We start from the raw sequence: 24029 nt of genomic DNA on the forward strand, positions 1-24029 counted from the left end.
TAACCCTGTTTCAGCTATGTGGCCAAATCTGCTTAGATTAACAGAGTGACTTGCCGCACATTCTCCACAAATTGCTAATCAATTTTAGCCCAAAATACACACACACATAGAAATGCCTCTCCCATCGTCCTGTCCTCCCGGACCTAGTGACCGCTGTGTCCCAGGACACAGAAGATCACAGGCTTGTGTCTGAATGCACATTGCAAGGTAGTCTGAGGTCAGCTGAAATGACTAAAGTGGGATGAGAAAGCGGCATGACCCTGGTTCAGGATGCATATGAAAATGTAGCCACCGCACACAGTATATTTTACTGTCTGGAAAGAGTGACAATGTCAGCCTCTGGTACAGCTTCCTCTGTGCCTAACGTTGTTTAGCCACTGAGGCCCCGGTGCCAACTGCCAACCAAGCCTTCCACAGAAAAGCGGCAGTGCCCCCTAGTGCTGACAGATTGCTGTCTGGCATGCTCTCTCAGACCAGCCAGATTAGTCACAGGGTAGCGGGACTCCATGCTTCCAGTTCACACGGGCCCTCCTTTCGGTTTGATTCAAGACCCTTTGCTCCCTGCGTTTCACTTCGACTTTCTGCTTTAAATACCACCCAAACTGCTAAACCAAAGCTAAGGCTTCACCTCGTTTCCATGTGAAAAATAAGAGCCAGGAACTCCCCACCCCTCTCTTCTCACCCAGCAGGCTGCAGGCTCTGCTTCACTTCCCTTCTGCTGTCCTTCAACTGGGAGCAAAGACAACGGCCTGCAGTCTAACTCCCACCTACACTGTGTTCCAGAAGAGGGAGTAGTCGTTATGACTGACTACAACCTCATGCAGCTAAAGGAAGACAGCAGGCTTAATACAATGTTTGGGAGGCAACCAGGGTAATCTCTCTCTCACACTAACAAATCTACCCTTGCTCTGAAACATTAGAACCCAAAAGGTCCCTTTGTTTTCCCTACCACAACCCCTGGTTGGAGACTTCCTGGATGACACCCTGGCTGCCTTCTGATGACTTGGGCCCCCACATCAGCACCCATGGAGTTAGAAAACAGCCACCTGCTGAAGTCTGGACCTGATGTGCAAAAGGACATGGTGCTCAGAACAGAACAGAACAGAAAGGCTGGTGAACCTCTACGAACCAAGCTTGGTAGGGTGTGCTTGTGGGGAGGCCTAGTGGATAGTGCATAGGATCAAGAGATCAGAGTTCTAGCCTGGATTCTAATGCTACCCTGCTGGGTGACCTCAAGCAAGATGGCTTCCCTGTCTGGAAGAGAGGTGATGGCATGGGCCTTATTTGTAAAATGAGCTGACACCTACCTACGACTCTAACTGCTCAGTATTATTAGGGGTGACCTAGAACTCCAACCTTTACATAGCAGAGGGTGGGTTGGCCTGGCTCAAAAAAGAAGTACCTATTCATGGAGGGTACCATCTTGAGCTCAGGAACCTAAATTCTGACTTTAAATCAAATCAATAAATCATTGGCCCTTCTGATTGCGAAGAAAACCTTCAAAATATGAGCCAGGCATAACTAAGGGAGAGTTGAGTCAGCTGGCAGCCAGAAATAATAGCTCCAAGCCAGTGGTTCCCAACCTTTTCACTAGTGGGGACCCCCACTCATCTCTCCAAACCATTCACGGACCCCCAATCACCCTCCCAAACCGTTTGCAGATCCCCATCAAAGCCAATTCTAGCCGCTATGTATGCTTCATTAAATAAAAAAGGAAACCACAACATAGACTTTTGGACAGCAATTAATGACATTATTGAAAGATATTTAATTTAAAAATAATCACTGATTGTAACTATGCAATTTATTTAACACTTATTTTCTATGATCATGTTTATTTATCTCCCCCGCCCCCAGATCTCCTGCAAGAATCTTGTGGACCCTATGTTGGGAACCACTGGTCTGAGCCGTATATGAACTCCTCCCAATTCCTTTAAACACAGAACCCTAACAATGGCCATCTGAATGTAAAGGGTACTGTTTATTTCTCTGATGTTTACAAAAGGGGGACCCAGCCTCCAAAAATCAGGGTAAAATAGGACCAACACTTTGAAGAGTGCAATTATTATTAATGTTGAGAGCGAGGTTAAACTTAGTTGTGGGTTAAAAAAACTTAATTGAAATGGAAGCATAGGAACTCGTCCTTCATTTAAGATGGGAGTAAAAGGCAGGTAAGGAGCCCTTCCTAAAGGAAAACATAACGGAGTCTTCTCAGACTACTCCATGTGGTTGGCTAATAGGCATTCTGAACAGGATGGGAAGTAGGAGTGTCTGTGGAACATTACCTGAAGGGACAAACAAGAAACTCAGAAACACTCAAAGGAAGAGCAAGGGGGTCAAGCAGCTCCTCTGTAAGCACAGTGTGATCCTGGGAGACACCTAAAGAGCAGGTCTGGAACTGGGATGTTGGTAGAAAGAAGCAGGGGCTAAAAATTAAGAAATCACTCCTTTTAGTTCTTGTTCCTCCTGCATTCAGAACAGAGCTTGCTACATTCCTTGAAAATAACAAGATTACACCAATGAAAATACCACATTCCATTATCAAGTTCTACTCCCCACTGGAACCACCTGCAGGCTCTGAACATTGACTGGCAGCTTGGATTGAAAAGGGGAATCATGATTATCATTTATATTGAGCTAGCACAAAGCCAGGATTTGCAACATTTTCTGCAGATTTGGGACAAAGTATGAGGTACGCTCCTCCCTACCCCTTCCTCTTTAGTTATTTTGCTTGTACATTGTGGATTTACAACAGGGATAGCCAATTATTTTCATCAAGGCCCGTATTTCTTGGTCAAGGTGCAGTCTGGGTCCAGAGTGCCAGAGAAACATTTTTACATCTCAGTAACAATAATAAAAAATAATAAGGGCAAGGCTACATTGCAAAATTTAATTGACCTCAATTTGGCTGACCATTAACCACTGCAGTAATTACTGCGGTTTTTCATGTCCACACCATGGCCCCTCTGTTGGCAGCATGTGTCCCTACCAGGAGCACTTCCTTCAATATAATGGATAGCTTGGGGGTACTGGGAGTACAAAGCCCCATTGGGAGCTTGAAGCCATGCAGTTACCTAGCCTGTCGCTGCCTTTGACAGTTCGAACCACGTGAGGCTGACAGCTCAGGCTGTGAAAGGCAGTAATAGACGGTGTAAGGATAAGTAAATAAAAAGTTCTTGTGGTCCATTCAGAAGTGTCTGACAGTCTGGATTGGGCCCATGATCTACCTACTGACAACCCGTGAATTGCAACAGGTCTTGTATACTCTCCCACCCTAGCCTAAAACTGAAATACAGTAGCGCAGGAATGCAACCCTCGCATAACTCAGGAGCTTCTGTAGTTCCCATTTTTGCACCCCTGAGGAGCAGCGATGATGTATTCAATGTAGGTCACACAGCTCTGCTGTGTTCCTCATCACCAACAGTTCTGTCCCCTTGCAAAAATATTCAAGTTCATGATGGCAAATAAACTTTTTGATTTGAAAACCGCACTCCTCCATGACTTCTCTTTTCTTAATGTTCCAGAGACAGCAAAGGGACAAGCAGCTTCATCTGGCTTGCCCTGTCAATGACCTTAACTCTGACTTGGAAAGTGCCCTCTCATTAGAGGGGTCAGAGGTGATTAAGCCACTCTGTTCATGGAGATCTCAGCTTCTCCCATAGAGAGGGTCACTAACCATGAAGGTAAATGACATGTAGGTAGGTTTGACAGAACTGTATATTTTTAAATATAATTTTAATGGATATATTTTAAGCCTTTTTAGGTATTCACATTTCCATAGTTGTGGGAAATTATTTGCAGGGGGTGGGGATTAGGGGAGATCAAACAATGTCAAACAATTATTTGATGACCGTTTCCACTAAGTTCTCAAGCAGCATTTTTGTTACTTTGCCTCTATAAATTTAGATTTTCATCACTGGGCGTATTTGTGTGTTGATTTGTATGGGGTCAGTGAATTCAACACTGATTTTTAACAATAAAAGTCTAATCCTTCCAAACCTAGATATGGGGCAGATGGTGAAAAACTCAACCCCCCTGTTGAAAGTCACAGCACAAAATGGGAAAACTTTTTACTTGGCAGGGGAGATTTGACTTGCCGTATAGTCCTTTACTGAATGTAGGTCACAATGCACATCACCAAAGACTGGCTTTCTGACAGGGACCTTCCATAGTCATTTTAGTGGCTACAGTATTGGAAAGACCCTGGGGACATGAGAAGTTAGCTTTGTTAAACTGAAATGCCATACGCTAAAATGGCCTGGATCAAATTCAGTGGGGACATAAACTAGCACAAATTACAGGGTAGATGTGAATCAGTCAGACATCTGGGACCAGTTTTAATGTAGCAGCTTGCTCTAATATGGCAATCAGTGGATGTGAAAAGAGTGACTCAGGCCAAGGGAAGGAAGGTCTGGCATTAGAGTAATTATTATAGGAACACAGAAATTGCTGTAGCACATTGGGGTTGTTATCCATCTAGTCCAGCATCCTGTCTTCATCCTACCAGGGGCTACTTCAAGATGCTGCAAGACAGGTGACCGAACACCCTCTTAATAGACAACGATGTACTTAATCTGCATGGGAGAGGATCACTTCAATGATTCAACAGCAGATGTACTTGTTTACCTCAGATCCCAATTTCACCAAGTACCCCTTGCTCGTCACCACACCTGTTCTTTTGTTTAAGAACAATGTCCTACCTAGTCATGACTGAATTCATAACTATGAATGAGGTACCACAGATTGGCTATCAGCTAGCTTAGTAGCAGTGAGTACACTGCCCCCTAGTGGCTGGCTCCAGGTATGTTAGCGATACCTAACAATTACTCCTTTTGCTCATTGTTTTCACGCTTTTACACCACACTTGTTACTGTGGCTCCGGAGCAGTGATGCCGATGTACACATGTGGCTCCAGGGGCAGGCCATTCCAGCTGTTGTACCACAGAGCAGTGTGACCTTTGTGATCCAGGCTCCTGCATTCTTCCCCTGCCAGCCTTTGTTGGCAGGCGTAAAGGCTTTGAGTGCACTTCTGAAGTGGCTGCCTACAACCACCACTGGCTAAAGGTTAAGCTGACTTGCAGGAGAATGCTGAACAGGGCATGTTGCTTAGCAACCTCAGGCAGCCAAGATACATAATCAGGAAAAATCCAGTTTTGACTGGGAAAGGGATTGGGTGAGCTAGAATTTGCTGCACTGAAAACAACAAACAAGAAAGAACTATGCAGGTTGGAAACCTTGTGAGGTAAAAGGAGAGGCACAAGATGACGGGGGGGAAATGGGGACAAATGTTTTCCAAGCGACAGGCGCTGGACAGAGAGGAAGGGTTGCAAGGACTCCGAAGCAATCAGCACTACACTGTTAAGGTTGTCTTATCAACCGCCTCCACACGAGCCTGGTCCAAAACAGATCTGTGCCTAGACACCAATGTGCCTCGTGGAAGGAGAGAGATCTACATTGTTCACTAGAACCCTCCCTGCCAGCATGGCGCACAGACCCTTTCACGACTACCAGGACCACTCCACTAGGGTGTCAGCACAGGGGATGCTAGTGTGCACAGCAGTCCAGGTGTTTTAACCGCCATGTACTCTGACCCTAGGGCTCCCACTGCTGTTGCTGCTCATCCAGCTTCACCAGTGGTAGGAATCATGGGATTCTATAGGAAAAGTCTGACATACATGAGACTTTAGTCACTGCATCTTTAAAATGTAGCAATGCTGTCACTGATAGCTTTATCCCAAAGGAGTCCTAGGGCTCAGGCCAGGTCTGGTGCCCACCTCACAAAACCCACCACCATCAAATGTTACCATTACTGGCTGCCTGTCGAGAAGCCAGGGCTAAACAGGTCAGAGACTCAAATTACTTGTGCCTAGATGCGGTCCCTCCAGGTCAGGGTTGTGGTGTGATGGAAGTTTGAACTCACTTCTACTTGTCCCGTTCACACAGGGGCTGTCAACCCAACACTGCTCATAAAGGCTAAGGATGACATCTTAAAAAAGGAACATAAGAAGTGTCAGGAATTCCCTTCTTCTTGACCAGCTGTGCCATAGTTCCTTAGCCAGTTAGGAAGTTGAATGACAGACGTATCTATCCACTGTACACACAGAAGTGAGACAACCTTCATAACGCTCAAGGCAACTTCCGAAAAGGGACGAGCCAGAAAACAGAAGTTACTTATTGTACTGTCACTACCTATTAGCTATACTAATACTACCAAAGATAAATTTGAGAAACTTAGAAATACTTATAGGTTTCAAGGCAAGGATCTGGCTGCAGAGTAAGGAGAAAGACCATATACTGGATGGGTCTGCTAAGGCCATGCTATGGTAAGAAGGGACCAGAGGGATGGTTGGTCTGTCCCAACTTGTCCTCTTTGTGCAGTATGAGGACAGCAGGGGTGCAGGCACAGACCAGTAAATGCTGTTTGCAAAATTCTCCAGTCTCAAGTGAATGTGTTCGCCACAGTGCCAAAAAATATGGGGCCCAAAAATTGAAGCACCAGCTATATAACTAAATAGTCTTTCAGGAAAAAAATTACAACCAGTTCCATTCATTGAAAGCTCAGGTGCTGCTGAAAATTCAGCATCAACTACAGCTTGTTTGTTTGAATCCTTCCAAACAGGATGGAGAATGAGAAACAGAGGGAAAAGAATGCAGAGCTGCACAAAACCAACAGTCATTCAAAGACATTGAGCCAGAGGACATCAAATCCATGCCAATACCTAATGTTTACCATACAATTATAAAGCAAAGCCAAAGGCTTTCAAGAATGCCACATATCTACTGTGACATGTGAAGTACTATACTACTTAGAACATAAAATAAGTAACCATTCCAGGCCTGCACGTGAGAGTTTCTGGGAGGAATGCCTTCTTTTTTTTTTTTTCTTTTTGTAAATGTGGACCACCTCCGCCGCTCCAGCTGGCCCTGCCCTCCCACCGCTCCCTCAACTGGCCCTATCCAGCCCTGATAGTTTGATTTCGCACATCCCCACTAGGCACATGAAATCGAACCCCCAGAAGATCAAACCTGATTGCTAGATGTACCACTTGTCTAATCCCCTGCACTCATGACAGGACCATGTATTTTACACCAACACACAACACAACACACACGTTATGAGGCCATACAGTAGCGCTGGTCTTTCCCTCCAGTGACTCAGAATCATCATTCAGAGTTCTGTTATGGTAATTCTCCACTGGGGTAGTGCTTTCAGATACTAAATTTAGGTGACAGGATCTTTGCTTCATCACTGAGCAGAGACTGATTCTTTAAAGGCCTCATTGCCTAAACCACAATGGAGAGTGCAGTTTCCCATTTATTTAAATATGGGATCTGATAGAAATTTGCCTCTTGCATAGTTATTTTAATACCGTGAGCTGCTAAACTGCTTGAGTCTGTTTCACTGCTCTACACAACCTGTTCATACAAATGTATACTTTGCACACGATATAGCTTAAAACGCACTGCCATCTAATGGCAGGAAAAAAATTGCCATGACACACCTATGTTGGAACTGGAAAGCTATACTTTGCTACATTTCAATTTGAAAGAAAAGGGACTGTGTGCAGTAAGGAGAGCAGAAAACTTCTCTGATCTCATCACAGGACTGCCAAAATATTGTATGGTGTTAGATCAGGTAACAATACTTCATCAGTGTGCTCCAGTTATTGGAACTGCACACTGCTTTGAGACTGTATAGTATTATTATACTGTATCCTTTTCACTAGCACAAACACCACAATGTGACTTTTATAGAATACCAGAAAGACACTTAACTATTAATCACTATTTACAATGCTGTCCTTTCAAAATGTCTTGATAGTCATGCAAAACTCCCAAACTCTTCAGCAGGCCAGGATTCATCTTAGGGTATGTCTACACAGCAGCCTTGTCTAGAAATAAACTATTCTGGAATAGCTAATTTTTAAATAAGGCCGCTGCACACAAACATGCATTTTGAAACAGCACTTAACTATTTTGAAATGCACTGTCTACACATATACAGCCTATTTCAAAATAGAGCCATTGGACGCACTATGGCTTATTTTGAAATAGGCTTTATTCCCAGTGGCTGCATCGACACTAATGCTATTTTTGGAAGGGACATGTAACTAAAGTGGATTGAAAATGCTAATGAGGCACTGATATGAATATTCAATGTCTCACTTGCATAACTGTGGCCACTCAGCATGTGGAAAGCACTGCTTTTGAAATACAAAATAGCCAGTAGACAGGGGTTCCTTCAAAAGTAAGCCCCTAATTTTGAAAGCACCCTTCTTTCCTGCATTGTTGAGAACAAATTTCAAATAGTGCATAGGGCCCTGCTCTGGTGATGTCCGAATATAAAATGCCCACAAGAGGGCAGAATATACCATTGCTCTTGAACCTTAATCTAGCCTACTCTTGTCACTGGGGAGTGGCAGAAATATTTTTATTTCAGAGCAAAAGGTGGGGACACTAGGAAAGTGAAAACTACTCAGGAAAACTGTTAATGCAAACTTTTTCTTAGCTCATCTTTGTTCTGTTCACTTAGCCTATTATAATATTGATCATATCAAACCAATGCAGATGCCTCTTTTGATATCCTCTGCATAAACCAGGGATAGCTCTATCAGCAAAACCTATTAAGATCTTGAACATTCAAAAAGATCCAGAGAGTTCAGATATCAAATTTCATTGTACCGGCTTCTGCGACTGTCACAGGCAGACCTCAGTTTTGATTGTTAATATCTGCAAAAACTGTCTGTGCTTGGAAACAAGGTTTTGATTCAGGGTCCATCTTCAGTGTAGACCCACATACAGGTAAACCAAAATGTCCAAGGCATCTTGGAGACAGAAAAGGCTCCTGTTGCCTATCCTTGGCATGCCCGATTCCCACTATCATGGCTGAGAAAGAGATCAGAATTCTCAGCCACTTTTAAAGTACTCTAGAACCTCAGATGAGTGAATGCAGTGAAATCCATGCAGGTTTTCATTTCACCATACAGGGAATTCTTAGCAGACAGGTCCTGGCAGATGAAGTGGAAGCAGTAATTCTCTATTTATAAGGTGCTTACAAACAAGTCACCTCCCCCACAAGATTTTAATGAGCTGGCCCTTATCTGAGCTGTTTTCCTGCCCTAACCAATGCTTTTCTTCACACACTTATGTGCTATGAGCGCTGTAGCTACCTACGGCTGTGGTGACGAACACTCTCTAGCTACTGTTTGATTTGCAAAGGGACGTGGGTGTGGCAACACTCAGTGGCACAAGGTCTAGTTAGAAAAAAAATACAATTGCAGGCACAACACTGTGAATCACGCAGTCTGAATTCAGGGCCTTGGATCCCTATACAATGAATGGTGAGAGACAGCAGCCTTAGAACACAGTCCACAAAAGCCAGCAAGCTTGGCAGAGAGCTGACAAAGCTAGCCACAGAGAAATATGTGCCAAGCCCCATACCTCTGGTGGAGACAGGAGCCCACGTCCAGGCAACAGGGAGGTGTGAGTCTGTGCTCACGAAAGCTGATGCTCAAAACTTTTCTGTTAGTCTATAAGGTGCCACAGGACCCTTCGTTGCTAATTCATAAGGAAGAATCTCTGCTTGTGGGATGAGGAAGGGGTTGAGGAGGTGGTGCTATCCACCTTGAAACTTTAACTCAATAGTTGTCTTCTGGGGGAAAGTAGGCTCAATTCACTCCCCTGCATGCCCCATCACAAGGGGAGACAGCATTTGACCATGGGTCACCTGCAGTGGGACATCGATCCACTAGACTGAATGTTCTAAGTGTAGCCTATGTGAGACATGGGTGATTATGAAAGATTCAAAGAGAAGAATTATTGGCGTTCAAGAGGAGGTATTATAGAAAGATCCTGAGAAGAGGATGGATGCAGAAGGTAACCAATGAGGAATTATATAGGAAGATACAGATGAAAGAGAACCTACTGAAGAAGGCTACACAATGCACAGGAATTCAGGAATATTTGAAGAATGAACAACAAATGAAAAATCAAGATGCTGGTATTCGGCATAATGGATGGTTTGAACAGGAGAGGTAGACCCCACGGAGAATGGGTAGATGTTATAGTAGATTGGTACAGAGCTAGCCTACAGAAACTAAGCCATTCCACACTGAACAGGGAAAGATGGAAGGAAATAGTGAGAGAGGCATCAGACACCAACAGGAGCTGAGCCCATGGTTGATGATGATGATGATGTAGGTATTGGATTTATAGCTTGTAGGCCTATATTCAAGCCTGTCTATTCTTCTTACAAGAACTAAATAAATTCATGGAGGTTAGGTCCACTACTGGATTATCCAGAATAGGTAAGAATGGTGTCCCTAGCCTCTGTTTGTCAGAGGTTGGAAAGGGATAATTTTCACGATCACCTGTTCTTCTCACTCCCTTTTGGGCATCAGGTGTTGGGCATTGTCGGAAGACAGTATATTGGGCTAGATGGACCTTTGGTCTGACACAGTATGGCCATTCTTATGTTCTTAAGCCTTCACTGTTTTATTCTATTTTATCAATAATGCAAGGGGCCTACAGGGATCATAATCTGTAAAACGTTAGCTTTAGTACTTTTTTTTTTTTTTTTTAATACATTTAGGTAGGTGTAAGTATACAGAAGATGTTTCTGTAACTTTTGGGTTTTACAAATAAATTGTTAAGCCTAAGCCGTCCACTTTTAACTTGGGTAGAGGTGATCGAAATATGTTCTGTCTCTAACCACAAAGATCCTTTACAACATACCCTGATATTCCTAAAATTCATTTAAAGCCAGAGAGTGATAAATATCAAACCAATCATCATCAGCACTGCATGGATACATTCAAATCCAGTTCACAATGATCTGTTAGGCTTACACCAGCTGCCAGTAAGCATTTCACTTGTCAACACTGCACTCAGTAAACCCACAGCAGTAACTGCACAGCTCTTAGCTTCCATATGCACAGGTGACATTACAGACCAAGGCTCTGAAATAAACATAGTCGTCTCCTAATCTGCCTTCAGGCAAAACTGATACACCAAATTAAACACTTACACTAAGTTTGTAAGTAAAAAGCAGTCAAGTAGCACTTTAAAGACTACCAAAATAGTTTATTAGGTGAGCTTTCGTGGGACAGACCCACTTCTTCAGACCATAGCCAGACCAGAATAGACTCAATATTTAAGACAAAGAGAACCAAAAACAGTAAGCAAGGAGGATAAATCAGAAAAAGATAATCAAGGTGAGCAAATCAGAGAGTGGAGGGGTGGGGGGGAAGATCACCACCTACAGTCCCCAACTCAGACCACTGCAACGAATTATTAAAGACCTACAACCTATTCTTAATCAGGATGCTACACTCCAGAAGGCCCTGGGTGACAGGCCTGTTCTCTCCTACAGACAACCTCCCAACCTCATGAGGATCCTTACTAACAGCCACAGCCTATACCCCAGGAACACCAGTCCTGGAACCTTTCCCTGCAACAAAGCCCGCAGCCAGCTTTGTCCACATATCTTCTCTGGAAATACCATCACTGGACCTAACCAGGTTACTCACAGAATCACGGGCACTTTCTCATGCTCCTCTACTAACAGCATATATGCCATCATGTGCCAACAATGCCCCGATGCTTTGTATATTGGACAGACTTCTAACTCCCTTAGACAAAGGGTCAATGGGCACAAAACAGACATCAAAACACGCCAGATCCACAAACCAGTTAGTCAACATTTTAATGCAATGGGCCATTCTGTCAATGACCTCAAGGTATGTGTGTTACTGAAGAGAAATTATCACACCATTTTAGAGCGAGAAGTGGACGAGCTGACTTTTATATTCAAATTCGGCACATTAACACATGGTTTAAATCGTGATGGGAACTTTCTGAGTCACTATAGGGGCTCGTCTGCATACTTGGCTCAATCTAATTCTTGATCTTCCCCCCCACCCCTCCACTCTCTGATTTGCTCACCTTGATTATCTTTTTCTGATTTATCCTCCTTGCTTACTGGTTTTGGTTCTCTTTGTCTTAAATATTGAGTCTGTTCTGGTCTGGCTATGGTCTGAAGAAGTGGGTCTGTCCCACGAAAGCTCACCTAATAAACTATTTTGCTCGTCTTTAAAGCGCTGCTTGACTGCTTTTTGTTTTGATAGTGTATAGACTAGCACGGCTTACTCTCTGTTACTAAGTTTGTAAGTGTTTGACTGAGTAACAGTTCAGGTCCTTGAGTAACGTGGTAAAGGTCATGTGTCAGAGGAAAGCTGTTACCAAAGGCTCAATACCACATTCAGGAGTCTCTTCTCACACTGGTATATATCAGGATTAACTCATTTGAAATCAATGGATTTAAACAGGTATAAGAAAGGTGTGAGAGGCTAACTAGGACCATAGTAGTTGAAGGCAATAGCTTCATAGCGGACACATCAATGTGGAAAAAAACCCAAACTCTCTGGAAGAAGAGGTTCAAATATTGGGAGAGTTGAGGTAGTACTTCAAGATAATAGAGTAAGTTTGACATAATACTGCAGTACTTTTTTCCCTGGTAGCTGAGAACAGAAGAGCATCCACCTCATAACATAAAAGAGATAAGCTAATGTTTCAGATGCGGAAGCAAGGAAGGGAGTGAGTCTCAAGCATACGATGCGATCTGACCCAGAGAAGGGCCAAGCATATCCGGCTTTTGCCAAGTCCAATCAGAACTGCGCGTGGGTGGCTCCTTTGGGGTTTGGGATACACACTAGCAAATGAAGGGTAATTAAGACAGACCAGCAGGCAATACTTAAATGGAATTATTAACCTGAAAGCCTTTTCCCCTCTTACCAAGAGGGCTGGACTCCGGGCCTCCCATCTATCCCCTGCGGGGTGTGCTCTTGCCACATTCTATAGCATAATTCTCTTGCCTGTACACAGTCCTCCCCTCCTCCCAAAAAACCTCCAAATGATTTACCTGCATTGCAACAGCTTCAACAGGAGAGATGGAGGGATCCCCAGACCAGAACATCGCGTAGTCTGGTCACTGCTCCCTCTGATCTTTTCCATCCGTGTGGAATGAATTTTTATGTGCAATGAGGTAACCTGCAAATGTGCACCACCAACAGAAACACAAAACCCAGCTGCATGTGCTCTGCTAATCAGCTGCGTGGCATCTGAATCTCTCCGGAGTGGCCACACAAGTGTACAGTTCAGGGAACACTGAGCCCAGAGAGCATGGCTCTGACTTCAGAGATGACAGATCCCGGTTCAAATCCCTTCTCACCCTCAGATGGTGGTGGTGGTGGGGATTGTACTTGGGTGCTCCCCACACCCCTGTAGAGAGTACCTAACCATTGGGCTAAATGTTATAAGGTTCTCCTCCTCTCTCAGCAACTGTTCTGTGCAAACTACACTGTGGGCATTCAATCCAGGATGTGACTTCTGAGAGTGCCTACTGAATCAGGTCCTGCACAGACTCATAGAATTGGAAAGGACCTCAAGAGGTCATTGAGTCCAGCCCCTGTTCTAACGGCAGGACCAAGCACCATCTATATCATCCCCAACAGATACTGATCTAACCTTCTCTTAAGTATCTCCAGAGATGGAGATTCCACAATCTCCCTAGGCAATTTATTCCAGTGTTTAACCACCCTGACAGGAAGATTTTCCTAATGTCCAACCTAATATGCACCTGGACACCTAGAATGGGGGATCAGTGCACATGCCCAGGGGCAGGACCAGGTGCCTAAGAAGGATTTTACTGCAAAATGCTGGGTGCTGACTGAGTTTAGGCACCTACAAGGTCAGCAGGAGTTCCATGAATGACTGGAGTCTAGAACTGGGAGACGGGTGCCTGAATCTGGGGTTTAGGCACCCAAGTGCTTTTGTGAATGTAGTGTGTTCCTTAGCTGGAATGTCAGCAGACTCAAAACGAGCCACCAGAAAGCACCACAGCAAGCTGAGTATGAACCTGCTAGATCTTGAACCATGAGGCACAGTGCAACAGAAGGAACCACCTTCATCAGCAATGCAAACAGCCAGCAGTACATCAGCAATCCAGTGACACAAAACATACCTGCCAGACAGGAAGGACTTTCTCTATGTCATTCAGGTTGATTCCGTCTCCATCATCATGATTCGCTTTTCCAATCCTGAGCCAGGAACAAGAAACAAAAACCCCATGCACATGAAACTTCCAATGAAATTCAAGTTAACTTTTCTCCCCTATCACAGAAGGAAAATTTAGTTGTGGGGCAGGAGGTATAACAGGGAAGATCACTGAGTCAAATAGCCCGTGCCTCCAAACCATCCATATGCAGACAGATAACCATCCAGGCACCAATGGTTGTTTGCATCTGTGCACATGAACATTTTTACGTGAGCAACTTTGGCACAATTGTCTTTATCCCTTAGGTTTCCCTGTGTACTGCTAAGTCCCAGCACTCATATCAGGTTCAGGCATAGGTTAGTGTCAGGTTTATAGAAGATGTTTTTTAAAAGAACAGAATGGTAAAAGAAGGCGAAAAAGGAGCATTTGGGAAGTTGCTGAGCTTGAGTACAAATGTGAAATTCACACATGCAACACCTCTCTCTCTCACTGAATGGTAACTGTCTGTCTTCTACAGAAGCCTACACCAAGGTGGTTTTTCAAAACACATCCACATTTACCTGAATATCTTCCTCTGTTTGCAATTCTAGTTTAATATGACGTCCCAGGTGCACTGACAAAGGGATGGTGAGAGTAAAAAGAACCTCCCCCCAAAACCTAATCCTGGACCTGCAGACCCAAGTCTATTTAATTATTTATTCCCTTGAAAGGGCTTTTATTAATTGTAAACCATAGCATGAAAAAAAGAGGCCTTTGCCCGCCCCATCACACAACTGGTTTCTCCACACAGGAGGGTATGCATTCAGCCACAACCAGAAGACACAGGCATTGAAATACCTTTGAGGATCTGGACCTAACTTCTGCAGATTTTGCTGAGAGTTGGGTGCCTGAACAGTACCTTTGAGGACTTCAGCCTGAATCTATCAGCCTCAGGCAATGGAGATTCATGCTTGAAACCTCTCACACTATGAGTACAGCTAAACTGCAATCACAGGATGTAACTAGAACTAGTGGAGATATAACCAAACTAGCTTTGAACTTACTAGCTTGGTACTACAGCAGTGAAGCTGCACCAGCCCTGGCTTCAGCATGGGATGTACAAGCCTAACTGGAACCCTGTGCAATTACTCAGGCAGCTAGTCCCATTATTGCTTGTGCCGACACCCCTAGACACACCATCGTTGGAGCTTAAAGGGCTGAAGCTCCCATCTTGCAACTGATGGCATTCGGGCAAATTGCTACTCCTTCGTGGAGTGGCACTGAAGTCAATGCAGCTCTGTGCAGCACAGCAGTCCATCCATAAGCTAACAATTACAGAATAGACACAGAAGTCACACAGCTGGGCCGGAGTCCTAAACTACTTATGTGGGAGAACCACAAGGAGAGGACAAAAGACCCGTTCTCTTCTATCATTATTTAATTACTTTACTGGGGGGTCGTGTATGTAAGGTATCCTTGGAGGGAAAGAGACAGACTTGCCCTACTTGTTGACAGTATCATTCAAACGCATTAGCAAAACAGTGCTTTCTAACTCTGTGCTTGCTGGATGCCGCATGGAAACACTTCCTATGGGAGGAAGTTACATTTCATGCAGCTGACATCAATGAGTCTATTCAGTGTCTGGGCGTTTTAAATACGTACTTCAGCCTAGTTTGTGTGCAATTATAGAACACTTAAAGCCAATGCAAATCTCTCTCATCAACTTCACTGAGAGGGGCTGGCTCTAGGGAGACCACATAATACTATGTGAGTTTGATGTCCAGCAGTTTTCATCCCTGCCATATTGTTTGAGTTATACGGAATTATACACATCAGTTTTAATAAAATACCCACAACTCAGTTAAGATGCTTTCATTTACTTGATTTTAAAATACAGTTACACGTATTTAATGTTCAATGGAGCCAGCGATCATGACCCAATCATAGTTCTTATGGACAAACAAAGCATCGTCCCAATTAGTAATTTATATAGTCTGCTTCAAAAAGGCTAATTGCCCAAATCTAAGGAAAATTATGAGCAAAATTGATTGGGATAAAAAAACTGGAAAAATGTCAATGAAAACTGGGTGCTGTCTACAAACTCATTAGATGGCAAAGAAGCCAAGATTCTACAACTGAAGATGACGACAAATTGGCTTAAAGTCTGAATTCAGTGGGAAAATGAACTTGGGATGCAAAGAGTTTAAAATAGACACTATACTAAATGGACAAAGGAGAAGTAAAAAGGAGAAGTGATGAAGTTTAGAAAATTGTTAAACGAAGGTAAAGAAACCAGGGAAAAATCCATGGCAAGAATAAGGACAGTAAATGTGTTTTGTTCACCAGGCACAAAAATCCTGACAATGGTATGGAACGATGACTTGATGAAGATAGTAAATTTGTACAATGCAAAAAAAAGCATTCCATGAACAGTTCTATTCCCTATTGGAAAAGGAGCAGGATGATGTACTTCTATCACATTATGAAGAATAATTTTCAGTCCATTAGTAATTACAGAGGATGCTGAACAGCAGCTACTAAACATTTCTAAATCAGATAATCGGAACTAGTAGTCCTATAAGAGATGACTAAAAAACCCCAAAATCTCCGGCCTACCGAGATTCATTTTAATAAACCTTGGAATACCAGAAACATTCCAGAAGACTGGAAGTGTTCTAATGTTATACCAGTACTCAAAAAAGGCAAGTGGAATAAATGAGTGATGAAAAAAGTGGGGGAAAAGGTGGAAGCCTTGTAATTTAGGATTTTTTAAACCAGAGGTGGACCTAAGTCAGAAAAACAGGGATCTAGTAATTTCCATAGTTAAAGGGTGTTTGAACCTAAGGGATTTACTTTGGTCCCATATTTGCCAGAACTTGGCCTGGTCAAAGCAACAGAAAAGTTAATAGAGGGGACAGGCCTTCGCCCTCCCCATCCCTGAAAATGACCTAAGCTTCAACCTCAAATTGCTAATATCTGCCACATGAGCCATTCATGTTTCCCTACCGTAAAGTTAAACACCGTGCAGGAACTGTACCACCAAACCACAACACTTACGGAAAAGACAGACAGACATACAGACACACACACAAGAAGACAACATTATGGCACTTACCCTTCTCTGTCTATGTGTGGGAGCGGGTGTTTGGTGGTGTTCCGGAGCTTCCTGTGAAACTGTGTGAAGTCCAGCTTTTCAGGCTGTAAATCCCAGGTTGCACCACTAGGAAAAGAGAAATAACACGCTACCAATCAAATGTGTTGACAGTACAAAGAGCCTATCAAATTTACATTACTACTACTTAACTCTTGTACTCCAAGTGGAGCATAGGTCATCGACAAGTCTCCTCCAGCTCACCTCTCCTAGAGGTAAAAGGGGTTGGCTTATGGTTAACAACCCTAACCATAAAAAAACCCCAAGAATTACAGAAACATTTAAACTTACACTAGCATTTGAAAAATAAAGGACATCTGGGGATATTGTTTCTGCTTCCAATGCCCCCAGCTGGGCATCCCCAAGTGCCACACTTAAATCCCCTAAATAAAAACATTTGGTGCAACACCTGAACCTACTCAGTTGCACTTGCGCTTAGCTTTGGAAAAGTTCCACTCAGTGAAGCAGCTAGTCTGGTCCATGGAGTACAGATGCCATGTATGGCCTCTTCTGTTGCTTGGAAGCTCCCTACTGGAAGGTGCACTAGATAGCCTGGGGCATGGATCAACAAGTGCCAAGGAGGAACCCTCCCTCCAAAGATCGAAGCCTGCTGTACTCTATGGACAGCACAGAATGGAGCGCAGAGCTGAGAGGGAAATTAATTTATTGCTTTAATCTCCTGTGGTTGTTGGGAGCAGTAGCCTCAGTGCCCATGTGCTGGAATGGAAACTGAAGAGCTCCTGTTAGAAGCACTGGAGCAAAATGCCTGAGCACACTGCTGATATAGAGACAAACAACTGAATTCTCCCTCGTCACTGCGAGGCCTCTTTGGTTTTTGTGCAGCAGGATTCCTCAACAAATACAGGCACACCTTCAGTGCAACCAGAGGTGTGACTGCAGCTCAGATAGCTAGCACAATTAGAAACAGCAGTGAAGACCATGGAGCCCAGACCGCAGTGCAAGCTAACAATAGGATTACGTACCCAGATGCTGGGAGGACTGGTACGCCGCCATGACTTTACTGCTATTTTTATTCGGGCTAGCAGGAGTAGGTGTTCATGTTGCACTGGCCAGGATATGCCTGCATGGGGTGCAATCACACCTCCACCTGTAGCCCAGACATGTCTTTAAACACTCCCTACAGACTCGCCTGGCTGAAGGGCCAATGACAGCTCTCTGCTGCTTGGGGGGTGGGGAGGGGTTAGGGGGGTGAGGGACACGAAGCCTTGCTGGCCAGATCCAGGCAAATGGCTGGCTGCATCGGGTCCCCATGCTGCAGCTGGCAATAGGAGGTCATGTTCCATTGGTTTTTTAAAATGACTTTTAATGCTGCACCAGAAGGGCAGCGCAAGGAAGCCTTGCCAATGGGAGTGACGGGGCAGAGCCTGCAGGCCAGTGTACGGCAGCACAAAGCTACATGAGGGCCCCTCAGAGCTAGGCCAGTAGTTCCCTCACAGCCTGCCCCCACTCACACAGGCCCTCCTGCCCAAACCCTGCATCCCCACCCTGCTCTTGCACCACTCTCCCTCCCGCTCGCATCCTATCTCCCACCCAACCCCCAGCACACTCCCTGTCAGCTTACTCCCCCACACTGAACTCTCTATTGTGGGCCCCACCCCAAAGCCTAGAGCAGGTCACACAAAATCTACTGGCACCAAGTCCCCAGGTGAGCTACTTCAGCCCTGGGGGGAGTCCATGAGCCCTGGTGCCCCCACATGGGGCTGGAGTGTGAGGGGAACCTTGGTACCCTGAGTTGTATGAAGGAGCTGAGTGTCTCCCCCCACCTTTTTTTTTCCCTTGGTTATCAGGTGGGGCCCCACTATAAGGTTTTACTTTTCCTTCTCGCTTGTACAGGACCCCCGACTGCTTTTTCTGTCAGTGAGTGGCTCTCAACCCCGAAAAGGTTCCCCACCCCTGAACAAGCAAGATAAGTGCACCTGTCCATTGTTCAGTGTGCAAACAACCCCACCAACCTCCTCTAGCTTGTACTGCTGCACAAATAAGGGGCATGTTTGCACATAGTGCCAGGGACTGGACTTGGGAGGAGGAGGTACAAGCATGACATTAATTTCCAAGGTCCAATAACTGTTTGTTTATGAAAGAGCTCTGAAGAGAGGGGTAAACAAGATCATACCCCATCTTTCTTGTACAGAACTTTTAAAGGAGCTTACCTGAAGGAATCAAAGGTATTGGCTGCCCAGATATCTGTCCCCAACATGTCCAAAGAGTTGTCTTTGTTGCCATTCTAAAAAAGGAGGGAAAAGAAATGTTATTCTTGAGGTGTTGTGATGAACTTGTAGACCTGCAGGGGCAGATAAAATTCAACAAGTTAAATTTTTTAAAAAATTGAATTTTTATTTTAAAAATCAATAAAATACTAAATTTCTCATTTTAAAATAATAGTAACAATTAAATCTCATCACAAATATGCTACACATACACATACAGTCTCATAAAAATTAACTAAAGGCTCGAATCTGTCCAGTCTAACTAACAACTCTTATTTTTTGAAAGTTTTGTGCTTTCAATTTCTGTTTGTTGGCAAACTAAAAAGTAACGTGCAAAGAAAGACAAACTGGATGTGATTCTTTTTTGTTCTGTGCGTATGTGGCGATGGATCTTGGTCCAGCACAACAGAGGAGTAAAGCCATGGTCTTAAAGTCAGAGAAAATATATAGGAAAGGATGGAGGCAACAAAGAAAAGAACATTGGAGTGGGTTGGAAAGAGAAAGGGAAGACATTCAGCGCACACATATGGCTTCCAATATTCTCCTACATTTATGCAACATAAAAACTACCATGGCTTCTGGGTGAGAGAGAGACCCTATCTGAGACTGTTTTGAAGAGATTCATTCCCTAGGTGAAAAAAGGAAAATGTATCAAGTGTGTGGATGCAGGCCCTAGTTGCAAGAATGAAACATCATAAGGAAAATTGTTTATTGGGAGAAAATGAAGAGGATGAAGATGTGGATATGGCTGAGAGCAGCTGGACAGTTTGGCAGAAAAAAAAAAGCAGTCCAGTAGCACTTTAAAGACGAAGAAGTAGGTCCGTCCCATGAAAGTTCATCACCTTATATCTTCTTTTGTTGGTCTTTAAAGTGCTATCGGACTGCTTTTTGTTATGATAATATATAGACTAGCACGGCTACCTCTCTGTTACTATCCAATTTACTTTTGTGCATGGCCACACTCTGTCAACAGAAGCTTTGTCGGGAAATCTCTTCCAGCTGTGACTTCTGTTGACAGGGTGCTGTAGTGTAACTGTAGGAACATGTTTTTGCAAAAAAAAAAAAAAAGTGCCAATGTGTTCAGTGGGGCTTATTCCAAAATTAAGTGCACTTCAAGCACAGTCGGGCTTACGTTTTTTGGTAATTTGATTTAAATAAATGAGAGAATGAGTGTGTGTGTGTGTGGTGTGTGTGTGTAAAAGAGAGATAATCCAGCCTACTGACCTCCACATAATGCTACCTTGGGGGGGGGGGGGGGGGGGAGAAGTGTGTGTGTGTGTGTGTGTGAGTGTGAGAGAGAGAGAGAGAGAGAGAGAGAGAGAGAGAGAGAGAGAGATATTTAAATCAATCCAGCCTACTGACCTGCAATATAATGCTACCATGGAGTAATAGCAAAGCTCTTCATCTGAGTAAGCTGAAGACATAGTACAATTACAGCTTTCTGTGTGGGCCTTATATTTCCCCAATTGCTTCCTAAGAGCAAGTTCACATCCAAAGGGCATCTAGTCCAGTATCTGTCTTCAGATAGTGGCCAATTCCAGGCACGTCAGATGGAGTGAACAAAACAGGTAATCACCAGTGATCCATTCACTGTTGCTCACTTCCAGATTCTGAAAAACAGAACCTAGAGACATCCCTGCACATTCTGGCTAATAGCCATTGACGGACCTACACTCCTTAGCCGCATCTATACTAGCAAGCTCTTTTGAAAGTTCTTGTGAAAAAAGGGGCTCTGTCAAAATACCCAGCGGAGTGTCTACACACAAAAAGATTTCTTTCTAAATTAAATTAAAGGAACACGGTGCTCCTTTCAATAGTGCTTTTCCACTCCATTTCAGGAAGAACGCCTTCTTTGGAAAGGAAACGTGTAGAGTCTCCACAGGCCCTTTTTGCCAAAAGAGCAGTCCTCATGGCACCTGATTTTTTGATCCCTGGCCCGTACTTTTGAAAGAGTAGGGGGATGTGTGGATGCTCTCTTTCAAAAGAGCAGATCACTCTTTTGATCTTCTCTTTTCTAAGTTGAAAAGTCCCAGCCTTATTAACATGCCCTCATATGGAAACCCTCCCAGACTTCTAATCATGTTTATTGCCCTTTTTTGAATCTTTCCCAATTCCAGTGTATCTTTTTTTTTAAGATGAGGCAGCAACATCTACCTGCAGGATTTAAGAAATAGACATACCACAGCTTCATATAGAAGCAATATAATTTTGCATCTTATCTATCCCCTTTTAAGTATTTCCAGCATTCTGTTCTGTCTCTCTCTCTCTCTCCTCCCCCACCCCCCACTTTTTTTTTTTTTTTGGACTGCTCTTGCACATTGGGTGGATGTTTCCAGAATGACTCCAAAATCTCCTTCTTGAATAGTAACAGCTAATTTAGACCCCATCATTGTATATGTATGACTGGTATTATGTTTTCCAATGTGCAATATTTTGTGCTTATCAACATTAAATTTAATTTGCCATTTTATTGCTGAGTCACCCAGTTTTGAGAGATTTTTTTTTTCTAGCTCTTCAGTTTGCCTGGGACTTAATTACCTGGAGTAGTTTTGTATCATGTGCACATTTTCACACTTCATGGTTTACTCCTTTTTCCAGATCATTTACCAATATGTTGTACAAGACTGGTCCCAATCCAGAACCCTCAGGGACACCACAATTGATGTCTCTCCATTCTGAAAAATGACAATTGATTCCTACTCTTTGTTTCCTGTCTTCTAACCAGTTACCAAACCATGAGAGAATCTTCCTTCTTATCCCATGACAGCTTACTTTGCTTAAGAGCCTTTGGCGAGGCACCTTGTCAAAGGCTTTCTGCAAATTTAAGTACACTCTATCCACTGAATCCCCCTGGTCCACATGCTTGTTGATCTCCTCAAAAAATTCTAATGATTTGATAAGGCATGACTTAACCGCTTGTACTCATCTACATGTCTCTTCCAGTTCATTCTGTCTTGGGACAAAATTTCTAGCTGAATCCCAGTTGTTCTTCAGTCTCAGAAGATCTTCTCCACATTGTCCAAGGTTTTCCTCTTTTACATTTTCCTTGAGGGTTCCATTTAAGATCTTCACAGACTATGCTGGAGGATGGTTTTCTGAGAGTGTGACCTAGCCACTCTCACTTTCTTCTCTTGATCTGAACAAGTGGTTTTTGCCCTGCTCCTCATTTCTGAGGGTCTTGATTTTTGATGTGAAGGATGTAGCTCAGGCATCTGTTTATCAATGTCTGGGGGGGGGGTACTAAAATGTCTTCATATCACAAGTGCTGATACAAGAGCACACTTCACATTTGTGTTGCAGATCTGCTGTTTTGTCTTTGCAGATATTATTTGTGAACTGTATATTAGACAAAGAGTCTTGAATGCAACTGTTGCTTTCCCTATCCTGGCATTGCTATCCGTATCTGTTCCTCCATCTCTGCCCACAATACTACCTGAGTAGGTGAACTGCTCCACATCTTCCAGGTCATCCCCTCTCAGTGTGATAGTGTTGTTGTTGGATTGGTTGATCCTCATTGCCTTGGGTCTTTCCCATGTTAATGCTCAGTCCAGCCACTGAGGCAGTTTTGTGTAGTGTTGTGACCTTTTCTTTCATGCTTTTCCCTTTACAAAAAACATGCTGACTATTCTCCAACAAACTAAATTCATTCCAGTGTCTGACAATGTTGTTCTTTACTACACTTTCAATATGTCTTCCAGGTACTGAACTCAGTTTACCAAACTGTAATTGCTGGCATCTCCTCTGGAGCCCTCTTTTTTTAAAAAAAAACAAACAAACATAGCTACCTTCCACTTACTTGGTACAGAAGCTAATTTAGATGATAGGTTACAGACTACAGTTAGTAGTTCTGCAATTGTACATTTCATTTCCTTCAGAACTCTTCAGTGAATACCATTGGGCCCTGGTGACTTATTACTGTTCAATGTATCTCTTTATTCAAAAACCTCCTCTAATGACGCCTCCATTCAGGACAGTTCCTCAGATGCATCACCTAAAAAGAATGGCTTAGGTTTGGGCATCTCCCTTACATCCTCAGCCATGAAAATTTATGCAAAGAATTCATTTACTTTCTCTGTAATGGCCTTGCTGTCCCTGAGTGGTTCTTTAGCATCTCGATCATCCAGTGGCTGCACAGGTTATTTAGCAGGCTTCCTACTTCTAATGTACTTAATTTTTTTTCCTGCTTTTATTTTTTGAGTCTTTGGGTTGCTATTCTTCAAATTCTTCTCTTACCTAATTATATTTTTTGCATTTCAGTTGCCGGCGTTCATGCTCCTTTCTCTTTTCCTCACTAGGGCATAACTCTCACATTTAAAGCATGCCTTTTTGCCTCTCACTGCTTCTTCTACTTTGTTCAGTCACAGTGGCACTTTTGCGTTCTCTGTGTTTTTTTTAATATGAGATACACATTTAAGTTGAGCCTCTATTATGGTGTCTGAAAAATTTCCATGAAGCTGTAACCACCTAATTGTTGCGTAGTTCCCCTTTCTGAAATGAAATGCTACAGCGCTGGGCTGCTGTGGTGTTTTCTGCACCCCAGGAATGTTAAATTTAATTATATTATAGTCACTATTACCAAGCGGTGCAGCTGTATTGACCTCTTGGACCAGATCCCATA

At 43.5% G+C, this 24029-nt stretch overlaps 1 protein-coding gene across 3 annotated transcripts in view; it reads right to left on the minus strand.

Moving 5' to 3' along the window:
• Positions 1–24029, minus strand: part of CTIF (cap binding complex dependent translation initiation factor) — a 323006-nt gene that overhangs the window by 188995 nt on the left and 109982 nt on the right. For all 3 annotated transcript variants that reach the window (XM_074995804.1, XM_074995803.1, XM_074995802.1), the window contains 3 exons: positions 19355–19428; positions 17148–17252; positions 14021–14096 (listed from right to left, as the gene is read on the minus strand). In XM_074995804.1, the coding sequence (XP_074851905.1) occupies positions 14021–14096; positions 17148–17252; positions 19355–19428 (255 nt within the window). The remainder of the gene's footprint in view (positions 1–14020; positions 14097–17147; positions 17253–19354; positions 19429–24029) is intronic.

The sequence above is a fragment of the Carettochelys insculpta genome, chromosome 5, assembly GCF_033958435.1.
Source record: "Carettochelys insculpta isolate YL-2023 chromosome 5, ASM3395843v1, whole genome shotgun sequence".
NCBI classification, from domain to species: domain Eukaryota; kingdom Metazoa; phylum Chordata; order Testudines; family Carettochelyidae; genus Carettochelys; species Carettochelys insculpta.